General features: G+C 39.1%; 1 protein-coding gene across 1 annotated transcript in view; it reads left to right on the top strand.

Annotated features, from left to right (window-relative positions):
• Nucleotides 1–13791, top strand: part of nomo3 (NODAL modulator 3) — a 33921-nt gene that overhangs the window by 11274 nt on the left and 8856 nt on the right. Inside the window, 13 exon segments of the mRNA NM_001127971.1 lie at nucleotides 179–356; nucleotides 3416–3557; nucleotides 4050–4181; nucleotides 4761–4897; nucleotides 5727–5814; nucleotides 6069–6132; nucleotides 7433–7528; nucleotides 8451–8660; nucleotides 9069–9151; nucleotides 12201–12360; nucleotides 12897–13023; nucleotides 13112–13225; nucleotides 13763–13791. The exon segment at nucleotides 13763–13791 is cut by the window's right edge and continues 99 nt beyond it. Of these exon segments, the coding sequence (NP_001121443.1) occupies nucleotides 179–356; nucleotides 3416–3557; nucleotides 4050–4181; nucleotides 4761–4897; nucleotides 5727–5814; nucleotides 6069–6132; nucleotides 7433–7528; nucleotides 8451–8660; nucleotides 9069–9151; nucleotides 12201–12360; nucleotides 12897–13023; nucleotides 13112–13225; nucleotides 13763–13791 (1560 nt within the window).

Raw genomic sequence — 13791 nt, 5'->3', positions numbered from 1 at the left:
CCCTATACTTCATTTCAACCCACAGCCAACACTGGGCTAACTTGTACTGCTATTATCTTTTATTTATCCAGCATTGACGTATTCACATTCCTTTAGAAATCTGTTGAAGTTTTATTGTAAAGCTCATCAATAAACACCAACCATGTTTATAACACTTTTTTTTTTTATATATATATAGATTCAGTGTATGTGGGCAGATCACTATTACACATTTTCCAGAAAATGTCAGACAGTTCAGTAAATATAAAATGACTCTAACCCCACAAGATAAGGAAAGGAATCCTGTTCTTACTACAGAATCTGACTCTCAAGGAAACTTTTGCTTTCAGGCTAAAAGAGGATCTTACGATTTACAGGTACATCATTTACTTTCCTCATCTATTATATTAATTCATTGTATGTATTTAAAAACAAAATCTACTCTTAAGAGGGTTTCTAAGGAGCTAAATAGTACAACTAATGGAGCCAGAAAGGGATTCTTGCATTTGTTAGTGTGGTTTGCTTTGAGATACAGACCTGCATCCTTCATTGAAAGGACACGTATGTGAACTTGTAGTATAGTTACTAAACTATACTAGATGCAGGAAAAGGTGATGTACCATGTTAGCCAGTCAAAAATGTTTACCCTTTTGAAATAAAAAATAACAAAAGTTGTATAAAGGTGATACCTTTATTGGCTAACTATCTTAGTTAGTTTTTATTAAACTATACTACAGGTACCTTTTCAATAGAGTGCCCTTTCAGTTTATTTTCCAAATAAGCCCATAAAGATCTGTTTTGCTTCCGGGAAAGTCTAAACATTTCCTGTAATGTTGATAAGGTAAGAAAATTTGTGGGTTGTTCAGCTGCAGCAATCACTCACTGGAACAAGAGGGTGGGTTTAGCCCCCCAAAACACTTCTAATCTGCTCTTCCTAGGGGCCTGAATCAACAGCGTTGCTAGTTACAGGCCAATTCCTTTTAACTAAATGACCAGCACTTGGGCACTTAGTGTGCCATGACTAAGATGGTTTAGATGTTGTACATGAGCAAGAAAATAGGCAAAATCACATTGAGCCGCTGTTTCCATTGCAGTTTATTGGCACTTGGGGAATGGGCTTAAGTGGTATTTAATTGCATTCCCATTTATAAGGCTTCTGAGCTTTATTACCCTTTATACAATAAGTTAATGTTTTTTTTTTGACAAGCTGGCAAACATGATTTGTTACTACCACTCCATTCCACCACATCTGATACTGCTGCAAAAGGCTGAGAGTATTATCTCCTATAGGTCACAGATGTCTCTCTTTACGAGTCTTCCGCAGCAAATTAAACCCAATTATCTAGTCCTAGTGCAGCAGCAGCAAGAGTTACATTCCATCTTTTGCTAATCTGCTCCTAGCAGCTAGAGAAACTTTATAGCTGAGGTGAAGATGCTTCAGCATGACTGGCCTTCCCCTCCGGGACCACAGGAACCGATTGAGGGCAGGTTTCTGCGCTTTTGGGGGCTTTGATTCAACACTTCTGATGCCTGGGTGTGCAAAATAGTGACAGAGGGTTACCATCTAGACCTTTCATCCAACCCTCCTCACAGGTTTTTCCTGTCCACAATACCCGCTGACCCCTGTCAAAGCTCTAGCATTCCAAAACCGATTACCACCAGTACTTGAGGTTCACCTTCTCCAACCACCATTACCAGTTTGCTGCACTGCTGTCCAGCATAGCTTCGGCCCCAAGAGTTTTCATAAAACTAATGGCAGTCACACTGCCGATGTTGAGGCTGCAGGGAATATCGCTCCGTACCTAGACGAATTCCTTCGCAAGGCCAACTCAGTACAAGGAGTCCAAGTGAATCTGGGACGTGCAATCCACCTATTACAGCAGGTTCGATGGATGATCTACTGGGGTCTAGAGTTCGACATGCTATCGTGGAGATTGTTCCTTCCATGGGACAAACACAGACAACAGAAAAAATACGAAGTCTGACACTTTCCTGTCAAGGATCATAACCTGGGCGGAACAGAACTATGTACTTTGATGGGCATTCACCTTCTGGGAGTGTCCAAAGTACAAGCAGACATTTTCAGCTCAAACCTGATAGACCTGCAAGAATATGAATTATACCACAAGGTGTTCCAGGGGCCAACAAGAGATTGACCCCATGGCATCCAGAGTCAGTCACAAAGTCACGCTGTTCTTTGCTTGCTACCATAACATGCTGGTAGAAGGAATCAGCACCATTGCACAAACCTGGAGGTTTGACCTTGTATACAGTATGTGTTCCCCTTGCTTTCCGTGCCCCCCAGGGTACTCAAGAAGATTCGACAATCAGACCTGTGAGTGACTGTAGTGGCACACAGAATCTGGGAAACTTATTGGACCTGATGTGAAGATAATAAACTTTTCTTTGAGGACCTGTCTGTCCCTTCTATTCTCTCCTCTCTGCAAAGAGGTCTGGACATAGGCCTACAACTCAGCTCCCTCCAGGTACAAGTTTACAATCTTGTTCCAACACAGATGGTGCTTGATGAAAATGTCAAATCTTTTCTGGCAGGGAGTTGCCCATGTAGCCCCTCCACGGTGACCACCCGCTCCCATCTGACCTGAGTCTCTTGTCTCAGGGAACTCATGTGACCCTCAACTGTTGGTGTTCCATAAGGACAAGGCCATCTTACAAACGAAACATTAATTCCTACCAAAAGTAGTATCGTCCTTCCACCCCTGTGCCCAGACCCTAAGAATGCTAAAGAAAAGTGACTTCACGGGCTAGATGTTGTCCACGCACTCAGGATCTACATAAAGTGTACTCAGTTGATTTGTCAATCAGATACCCTCTTCATCATTTTATTGGGTGTGTAAGCTGGCCAGCCGGCCTCTAAGACCACCATATCCAGATTAATTAGGGAAGCAATCCATAGGGAGTATGGGCTGAAGGGGAAGTCGCCTCCCTTTCGAATTCGGGGCCCACTCCACGAGGGCAATGGGGGCCTCTTGGGCCTGGCGTAATTGAACCTTACCCACAGTTCACATGTTCACTATTTTCTACCGCCTGGACACCATTTGGCTGGCATGGTTTTACCAGCAGTGGTCCATACCTAAGGGCTGGCGTATGTAGTCCTGTTGTCCTCCCTGTTTTTGGGGCTACACCACTGTAAGCTTATAATTTGAAAATACACATGATTCACAATACACTATATCACATACACAATATCTACATCACACAGTACATCACACAGTGATTGATATGTTAGTGTGCCTATACTGATAAGCTTTGCATTATGGCGTATAAGGAGCAGTGGGGTAAGGAATACCTAAATAAACAAATAATGAACATGTTAACTAGGAGTCTCTTCTTTTGAAAAAGAATTCAGTGAAATGTTATTATTTTGTAATGTATGTAGTACCACTGAAATCTGTCCTCACATTGTGCCTTGCAGGTTACTGTCCCAGAACATGATGCCAGAGCAGGCCTAGCAATCAAACCAGCAGTATTTTCTGTCACTGTGGTAGACAGACCTGTCATGGACATTTCTTTTTCACAGTTCATGGCATCAGTTTCTGGCAAAATATCTTGCTTGGGTATGTAAACATAAATTATATTGGTTGCAAAACCATAATCATTAAGGTAGAAAATATAAAGTGAAATATAATGTTTTCTGTGTGTGCTGCGATAAGTCTGCTTTTCATAGGTAGCCTAGTCAGAACGCCCAATTAGCCATATTATTTCATTCTACTGTTTAGATAAAATACAATTATAAATGATAAAATGATACTCAAATTTATATTAGTGCATCAATCCATTATTAAACCTCAGTAGGCCATTTGATTCCTGCAGACTAGAAAACTGTGGATATAGTTGTCAGTCCCATCTGTGCTTCCCAATTGTGCCAGCTGCTCTCTTTATATCACTGTACTGTTATAAAGATGTAATTGTCCGTGATGACTCTTTCCCAGTTCATTGATATGCAATTTATGCTTTGCATTCCAACGCAGCCAGGACATGCTTATTACATGCATCTGTTCTTAGAAGCTGTTAGGCTTATAGCATTCATGTCATTTTTTGTTCTTTAGATACTTGTGGTGATCTGACTGTAACATTACAGTCTACAACTCGCCAGAGAGATAAGCGCAGTGTGATGGTTTCTGGGAAGGCTGATAATGTGCCTTTTAATTTTGAGAATGTTTTACCTGGAAAGTATAAAGGTATGTTATACGCAGTATATACAATGTGAATTTAAAAAGAATGGTCATTAGCAATGATATAATATAATATAAGGACCACAACAACAGCTTGAGAAAACCATGACCTCATGAGATTTTATACTTCTCTGATAAACATTTGGCTGACCCCCAGAAAAATATAGTTGAGTAGGCAGTCATTATTGTCCCATACATGGGCCAACTCAGTCTAATCAGCAGCTACTCTTGGCCTGTTTATAACCAGAATAACACCGGCAATATTTATACCAATATTACCACCCACGATTTTTATTGGTCTGATTGGCAGCCTTTACAGTGTAATTTATATGTGTATATATTTGAAATGTCATAATTTGTGGGCAAAAGTAAAATGTTGTGTTTCCAAACCTCTGATTTATAGTTTTTCTTTGTAACCACATAAAACACTTTCGTCCTTCAACCTTCTACCAGCTGGTAGTGCTGTTCAGCTGAGCGCCTGCTCTGTCCATCTGCCTCCCATGATTTATGCATTCCATTTTATATAACAAATTTTTATTCTGCTAATGCTGTGCTTGACACTTTTTTATTTTGTGCAACATTTAGTGAGCATCGTTCAGGAAGACTGGTGTTGGAAAAATAAATCCTTAGAGTTTGAAGTAGTAGAAGAGGACATTGTTGGTGTAGAGTTCCGGCAAACTGGTTTCATGCTCCGATGTTCCCTATCACATGCAATAACACTTGTGAGTGTAACAATAAATAGCACTTTCCTACAGGGTTGATTTTAATGCTACTGCACATTATTACACACTGAGTTCCAAAAAATACCGTCACCTCCTCCCACACACAACTTTTGAAATGCATTTATGTATAATTGTACATTTATGTATAATTTCAGGAACTCATGACGTCAAACTTAGTACATAATAGGTAGCTAGCAAAGGGACCGTTCATCTACTCCCTGTGTTTAGAGAGCGCAAGGTGTTCTTGCACTTGGTGCTTACTCCTACACAGAATGCTCATGTGTTGCTAGTACAACAGTACAGAGTATACTGAATAACTTTTACTATTTTTTTTTTTACAAGCTTTATTTATCATTTTCTAAAACAGGGAAAGGAGGTTACAGAAGTAAAAAGGAGTACAAGTAGTTTTACATGCATCACTAGAATACACTCAGGGCATAGTTACATAAAGCTCACAGTCCATCATTCCTAAGGTCAATTATTCAGGTTACAAGATATATCATAGTGCTCTCCCGCACGTTTAGGTTGTCGTCTCTATCAATTTATCCCATATCTTATCATTCTTAGTAGGACCTTTATCTAGGTATGTCAGTTGTATGAGGGGGAGATTATATTGTATGAGGGTAAATCACTTTACTTTTGGTAGCTGGGTTTACCCCCATCTATGACATTATTACTGCTTTCCTGGCTTAGTACAATAGTGGCCACCACAGATCTCATAATGGGAAATCACTGGTCCATTTGTTGTTTGCAGTATGTAGGTATCTTAAGTATCTTAAGTAAGACCATAACTTTAAATCTCCCTTATGTTGCATGTTTTATTAACCAGGAATTTTACCAGGATGGAAATGGACCAGAACATGTTGGTGTATACAATTTATCAAAAGGGGTCAATAGATTCTGCCTCTCAAAACCAGGTAATTGTTCCTGTCATATACATTTATACTGGCTTTATACACTGTTGCCTGACCTTTACACCAGGGCTCATTGCACATGGGGATCTTCCTGGTGATTTCATTTATTTATTTTTTACTTTAAATTATTCCCATGACAAAAAAGGCAAAGATGAATTTGGGGCATTGCAAGAAAAGTTTGACATTATTATTTTTATATTTGGTTTAATTACAAGCATTGACTTGAAGTCTTATTCATGGATTTCTACTTTTTTTAGGTGTTTACAAAGTCACGCCACGCTCATGTCATCGATTTGAACATCCATACTACACATATGATACGTAAGTATACTGTTGTCTATAACTACACCAGATTTTTTCTTTGTAATGAATGTTTTAATGAATTAATCTTTCTCCTAATTAGATACTACAATAAACAGAAAATGTCTTTCTGTGAAACAAAGATATAACTGTTAAGTAGCAAGATGAAGAACAGTCATATTAAAAGCAGCATATAAAACATAACTATTATTAAGTTATGAAAGCAAATATTACTGCCTGCATATTTGTCTGCCGGCTTTAGGAAAGGCATTGCCAATAAACCTTAAATTAGTGCACCACTAGGCACTGCAATAGACTGTTCTGTTCTTTTTAAGCTTGTTAAAAATAGCTCTGCTGGCAGAATCTTTTCAAATCATTTTTAAAAAATGTAATACCTACAGGAAGGAAAGCAAGCAATTTGGCTTCTTTAATGTCTTCAAGCAGTACTGTCTGTTTAGCAATTTTTCACCAAATATCCTGCGGTTAGGCCAACTGACAGGGCCCATACACAAGCAGATAAGCTGCAACCTCAGCCTGAAGAGGCCGAATCGGCAGCTTAAATCTGCCCATGTATGGCTACTTTATGAGTTTGACTTTGTTTTACCTGCTCCTTAATTATTGAAACTATATTTTAGCAACTTTTCAATTGGTCTTCATTTTTTTTTCTTTTTATGGTTTTTGAATTATTTGTATTTTTCTTCTTTCTTTTTCCAGCTGTCAAATGGGGGTCACTGACCCAGCAGCCAAAAATGATAGCTTTGGGACTACAATTTTGTTAGTTACTTTTTTATTACTTCTCTTCTCTGTACCTTAGCAATCAGACTGCTGCTGGAGAGCTGCAGAACAAAAAGCCAAATAATTCAAAAGCTATAAAAAATGAAAACCAATTGATAGTAGTCTTAAAAATGAACGTGTACATCATACTAAAAGGTATTTTTGAAAGGTGAACCACCCCATTAAATCATAAACGGTGCCCTGAGATTTATTTTATTTTAGGGCTCTCAAGCTTCCTAAGTGCTCCACAGACATCTTTTGTATGATATGGTTTTTTTAAAATTCTATGGGGCATCTTCCTGACACTTATTCTTTGTATTAGTTTATTTTTATGTATGTATATACTGTATGATCCCCTGTCTGTTCTATAAATGCAATGATATGGGTACATATAATCTTTCTCAAGGATGTAGTATATTGTCCATTACACTGAAAGATTTGGACAGCTCTTTGCTAAATGTTCAGTAAATGTTGTTTTTGGTGATCCTTTAAATTCTTTCTTCCATTAAAGTCAGCAAGTAATGAAGCTCTATTTTTAATTTAACAGTTCATCCCCAAGCATTCTAACACTGACTGCAGTAAGACATCATGTCCTCGGGGCAATAACAGCAGATCAGCTAATGGACGTGACTGTCACGATTAAGTGAGTACAACTGACAGTTTTACCTGTTTTAAATTGGTAATAGGGACACTGCCCATGATGCATGTTGTATATTATTGGACAAAGAGCAATTTTGAATTTTTTTTCTGAACTGAAGCAGCTTATGGGCAAATTTGTTGAAAGCTCTAATCATTTGAAGAGTACGAGTATCAGTTTAATCATAGAAACTCTGAGTTGACTGGCTGTAAGAAATTTTTGATGTAGGGCCCAAGAATACCTGCGATGTTCGGTTTCATGTACCTGCTAAAATGCTGTTTCTGATGCTAATTGCACTAAGCTGCCATCTTATGAGAATTTGAATTAATTACTTATCAGCATTGTATTGCGACACTTATATTCTTTATATTGTAAGTCTGTCCCTAAGCTCATGTAACTGACAGCAGCACAGAGCATGTGCTCTAAAGAAGATGGGGAGCTTCTGGGGGTATATTCAGAGGCACAGATCTTTACTGCTAAAGGGCTGTGGTTGCCTTGGGCTGGTACAGAATCTCATAACTTAATGTGCAGCATTTCTACCCTACTTCTTTATTAAGCTTTAGTTCTCTTTTAAGACTGTGCAATTTGAAGGTCTAGTCAAATGTAAAGAAACTATGAAAGGAGCACCACATGACCTAAAAACCTCAGGGAATGTCTGCCCTTACATTTGTACTCCTCTAACCTGTGCCTTTGGGGGAACTTACAGATCTGTAAGGGAAAGGAATTGAATCTTTATCCACAGAGATTTAATCAATATGTCTGCTACCACAAAGAATGGTGTGCAGATGTCCATCTGCACCTATAATTATTGCGTTACACTTTCGTTTTTCAGTTTTAGGGTGATAATGGTATCTACTGCTTCTGCATATGGCATGGAATAGTTTTGATATATTGTAATATTGTATAACTCTTCTTTTTCTCTGTTCAGATCCTCCATAGACAGCGAACCAGCTCTTGTTTTAGGTCCGTTGAAGTCTGTTGAAGAGACACGTAGGGAACAGCAGATGGCAGAAATTGAAGCACGGAGACTGGAAAGAGAGAAAGCAGGTTCAGAAGATGCTGAATCTCAGCCTCCTGTTCAGGAATTAGTAGATGACCTACAAGGTCCATTTTCCTATGAGTTCTCATACTGGGCAAGGTGAGGCACTGAATATAGTGGCACCTGAACGCTGGCTGCTCATTTGGAATGTTTGTGTGTTGCACTCTCTCTTGAGGGTCTTATTCTTTTCTGCCAACTCCTAGGGGTACATTTATCATGGTGTCTAAAAGTGGAGCGAAGCATTACCAGTGATGTTACCCAGGGCAGCCAATCAGCAATTAAGTTTCAACAGTTAGAAAACCAAAACAAAGCATCTGATTGACTGCTATGAGCAACATCATAGGTATTTTACAGAGCATGATAAATATACCGCTCAGAGTTCTATTCACTACACCAGTTTATGTATATATTTTTTTACATCTGTTGGTATTCTAGGGTTAGACCAAAAGTAAATCAGAATAGCAAATGCCTTATTGAATTGGTTTTACTTTACTTTCCTCTTTGTAGATCGGGCGAAAAGATTACAGTGACTCCTTCATCGAAAGAACTTCTCTTCTATCCATCTTCTGTGGAGGCTGTTGTTAGCGGAGGTAAATGTCCACAGTTTTAGCTATTTTAAAAGTGCTGGGGAATAATGATGAAACAAAAACAGAGGACCCCTCTGCACATACCCTTATTATTATATTAAAGGACTTTAGTGCAAAAATGCTACTAAGATTACCTCACTTTTTAAATATGCAGGGATTATTTGTTCATATGTAGTAATATATGTAACACACTTAGTGGCACAGATCTTGAAATTTATGATCGATGGCTGAAAGGGAAGTGACACAGATGGGAAGGGCTGATGACATGGATAAATGTGTAACTATTAGCTATTAAAGTTTGTATGCTTAAAGGGGTGGTTCTCCTTTAAGTTAACTTTTACTTGTTATAGAATGACCAATTCTATTCAACTTTTCATTTGATCGTCATTATTTATTTTTCATAGTTTTTGAATCATTTGCCACCTTTTTCTAACTCTTTGCAGCTTTCAAATGGGGGTCACTTACCCCAGCAGCCAAAAACGATTGCTCTGTGAGGTTCCAGTTTCAATAATATTGTTACATTTTATAGCTTATTTTTCTCTTTAGGTCCTCCCCTATTCATATACCAGTCTCTTGTTCAAACCACTCCCTGGTTGCTAACGTAATTTGGACCCTAGCAACCAGATAGCTGCTGCAAATATAAACTAGAGAGCTGCTGAACAAAACCTGTAACGCCCCTTCTGCTTTCTGCCGTGACATAAACTCAACTCTGCTGTCTGTGTGTAATGGGGAGGGAGAGCCCTTAGAAGCAGGCAGGCAGGCACAGGAAAGCTTAAACTGGCCTGCTATTTAATTCTTCGTGGGAAGAGCAGAGAGGGGACACAGCCCTTTGAAATACGCAGGCGATGGAAAGATCAAGCCTGCCTGCTATTTAGTTCACAACGCTATGCGAGGGAGAGAGGGAGAGGGAACTCTTTGAAGCAAACGGTAAGCTGAATCCTCCCAGTTTATGATGTAGTCCTCTTGACAGATACTACAGTCAGGTTCAGGATCTTCAGTAGGATTTATGTAGGGAAACAGGACTTTTAGGAAAAAACAGTCAACATGGCCTATAGGTAGGTTTAGAAGTAGGTTCATATTTTTATAAGAAATTTTTTGGTGTCAGTATCCCTTTAATGGTTTGGGCTTTACTGGCAACGTGGGCAGAAGTTTTGTAGGCACAGAGTGTACCTGGATGTGGAACAGCTGTATCACATATCGGCTAATTACTTTTTCTGCTCCCCTTTATAAAAATGACTTTCTCTGACAGCTGTAAGTCGTAGTTTCTGTCTTGCATAACTGTTGTTTGGCCCAACCCCCCCCCCATAGTGTGGCTACAAATGCTCGGCCATTGTAATAGCTAGAAAAATCTTTACTTTTTAGTATTTGTCAATTTAAAGGCCTTCTTGTATTTGTTTCTGGATAGAAAATGTTTGTGGGATTTATTTCTGTTGCTAGGATCTGTAAGTTGAAAGGCTCAGTCTGATGAAGCCTCTATCTCATTCTCTGCTATGTTTGCAGTTGTTGGTGGGTGGCAGCAATTAGCCTGGTTAAAAGTGGCGTGACATCTGAGAATGCACATTGAGTTTTCACACTAATTAACACATTTAGCTTTCTTTAGCCGCTGATGGTTTCTTCCCTGCCTTTTTTATTAACCTGATTTTTAACCTTTAATATAGACTGCTGTTTGGTTGCCTAGCAACCTTTGAATTCGGTGTGTCGTGAAGTAATGTGCAAAGATTTCGCCCTCCATTGCATTACGCCTTTCATTTGATTGTTTTAAAAATGTTGAAGACCCACGTAGAGACGGCTGTCACAAGAAGGGTCATGAATTTGCATATATATTACAGAAATGGATGTCAGACGCCTGTAAAATTTACTTTTCTCTTGTATCTTATTCCAAGCATGGCTTCATTTCTGGATACTATTATTTGTTAGCAAGGAAAAAAAACTGCTATAGCTTTTGAGTGATGATTTTATTGATAAGATATGTATCTGAATTGCACTGATCCAAGTAGACTTGGGGGGCCTTTGTTACCATCAGCGTGTGCTCTGACATCTTTAATCTGTTATTTAAACAAATGTGCTGTAATAAAACACAGGACTAAAGCTGGGCATAAAATCTGCTTAGTCAGCAGCTTATTGGCCCATGTCTGTGGCCCTCAGGAAGGCCTGACTGGCCAAAATCAGATATCTGTTTGGCAGGTTTGAAAATTGGCTCCCAATACAACTATTTGATCAGCCCAGTTTGGCAAAGAACATGGCCTCTCCAAACAAGCAGATTTTGAAGTGCCCAGATGGCAGACAGAGCATTTTGCCACCTGTGGGATTTATAGCATGTGACAAGATATTAAAATACTCTTGCTTGTATAGACTACTGTGATAATTGTAGTGGCAAATATTATGCAAAAAAGCTGCTTCACGTGGGCTGCAAAACGCTCCTTCTCCCATTACCTTAATAGCTGGTCTGTGTGTGTCTCACAGGGTGCTTGTCATTACATAAGGTTAGAAGCAATAACAGGGCATCGGCAGTCAAGTATACCCTGTGTGCCATTAGCCTAAAAGTAATGTAGACAGGGCATTTCTGGGCGCTTTGTCACCTGTGCATTTTGTAGCTCCATGGGAGGGGGACAATTTTCTCAAATTGAGAATCCTTGCCAAATGCCAGGTCCTGACAGGTGACAAGTTTGTATTTCTCAGTTATCTAACCCTGTGTGTTTTGGGTGATATGTGCCTGGCCTTTGATGATAATTCCTATTTACTTTGCATAGAGGGTGATAAATGAGCATTTTGTCCCCCTCCTGTGGGAACAGGGGGGATGCCATTTGTAATCCATTCCTCACTTCATGTTTGTTCTCATAAAATTGTACAGAAAATGTCTAACCAGAAACTAAGAACTAGAAAGAGAAATATAGAAAAGATACCTCCTCTCTGCACTAATGTTCCCCCTGTTTGAGGCAGCTATTGCCTAGGTCTTTGGATGCTCCTGACGTTGTCCTTCATATATGAATAACCCAATTTGACAATTGCTTTTGTTGTTTTTGTATCAAATTTGATGTTGTGTTCTTTACAGAAAACTGCCCTGGTAAAATGATAGAAATTCAAGGCAAAGCTGGCTTGTTTCTCGAAGGGCAGATACACCCAGAGTTAGAAGGCGTGGAAATTGTGATCAGTGAAAAGGGTGCAGCGTCACCTCTAATAACCGTCTATACTGATGATAAAGGATCCTACAGGTTGGTGCAATGGCTAAAGTATATTAGTATGGGGCATAAGTCCTGTTAGATATGGCTGAAGTATATTTAGTATGGGGTATAAGCCCCGTTAGATATACACTCTCGATGAGGGGGCTGTAGGTGGAGGGCGCTGCTATTTCTGAGGGATGCTCTGATCAAAAATGAAAGGTAATATCTGACAGCCTTTTAAATAAGAGGCAGCCTTTAGTTGCTGGAGCCCTTGTTAAATGTTACATTCCAGATTTGCAGACAGATGGAGTGGGTGGTATATTTGTATTTATAGACCAATGCATTACTGAGCTTATTTGAACATACTCCTTGTCCAGACAGAAAATTATTATTATAATTTTCTTAATATCTCCCATGACCAGACTAAATCACCCATATCTAGCGTGTCTGAATATTTTGTTCATTGACTTGGTGATTTTTTTTTTTTTTATTTAAACCATTCCATTATTTTCCGAAAGTTCAGCACTGTCATTTAGTTATATTAACCTCTTTTTGGCAAGTAAATTGCTTTTCTCTTTCCTGTGCAGTGTGGGGCCTCTACACAGCGACCTGGAATACACCATCTCTGCTCAGAAAGAAGGCTTTGTTATGACTGCTCTAGAGGGCACTATGGGCGATTTCAATGCTTTTGCCCTTGCAGGAGTCACATTTGAGGTACTGGGACTCTGTTATTTTTCCTGCTTCTTTCCTGATGTCACATAATAGTCTGTAATGAGATAACTCACTTTTTCTTTGTGAACAGATCCGATCAGAGGATGGACAGCCATTGGCTGGAGTTCTCCTGTCACTCAGTGGAGGAATATTTCGTTCAAACCTTTTGACACAAGAAAATGGGATGCTGACATTTTCCAACCTGGTAAGGGGAATGGGCTCCTTAACTGCATTTTTTTATATAATTATATTCATCTTGCCCTTTTGGCTTCAGTCCAGGAAATGTTGTATTAAACAGATCCTAAGAAGGTCATCATCTTTGATTATCTTGCAGGATGTTTTGTGTTATCACTGCTTAGCATGTTACACAAAGCAAAGTGCTCTGGTGCAGCGATGGAGACAGAGACATAACTCCCTTCCCTTGAGTGAAAGTTTCAGTGGCTGCAGTTTGTTCATTTGTACAGTATATGACAGTGTAGCCTTCAGTTATATAAATGTACATATGGAAGGTCATGTTATCTATTCATAGCCATAAAGATTCTAATTTGCTAATTTAAACAGTGTGGCCATATCTAATATGCAGAGTTTTATTGATGAGCTAACATGGTAAGTAAGTAACTTATCTGGTCTAGAGAAACAACACAAGTTTCCTTAAACAAAATGGATGTTGCTGTACCAGTTGAGATCAGGTGGATCAAAGGTCCCCTTACATATATAACTGAAGTTATGCTTCTCCTCACAGAGCCCTGGTCAGTACTATTTTAAACCTAT

Source organism: Xenopus tropicalis, chromosome 9 (genome assembly GCF_000004195.4).
Source record: "Xenopus tropicalis strain Nigerian chromosome 9, UCB_Xtro_10.0, whole genome shotgun sequence".
NCBI classification, from domain to species: Eukaryota; Metazoa; Chordata; class Amphibia; order Anura; family Pipidae; genus Xenopus; species Xenopus tropicalis.
Note: the sequence above shows the minus strand (reverse complement) of the source record. Positions and strands in the feature narration are given on the sequence as shown.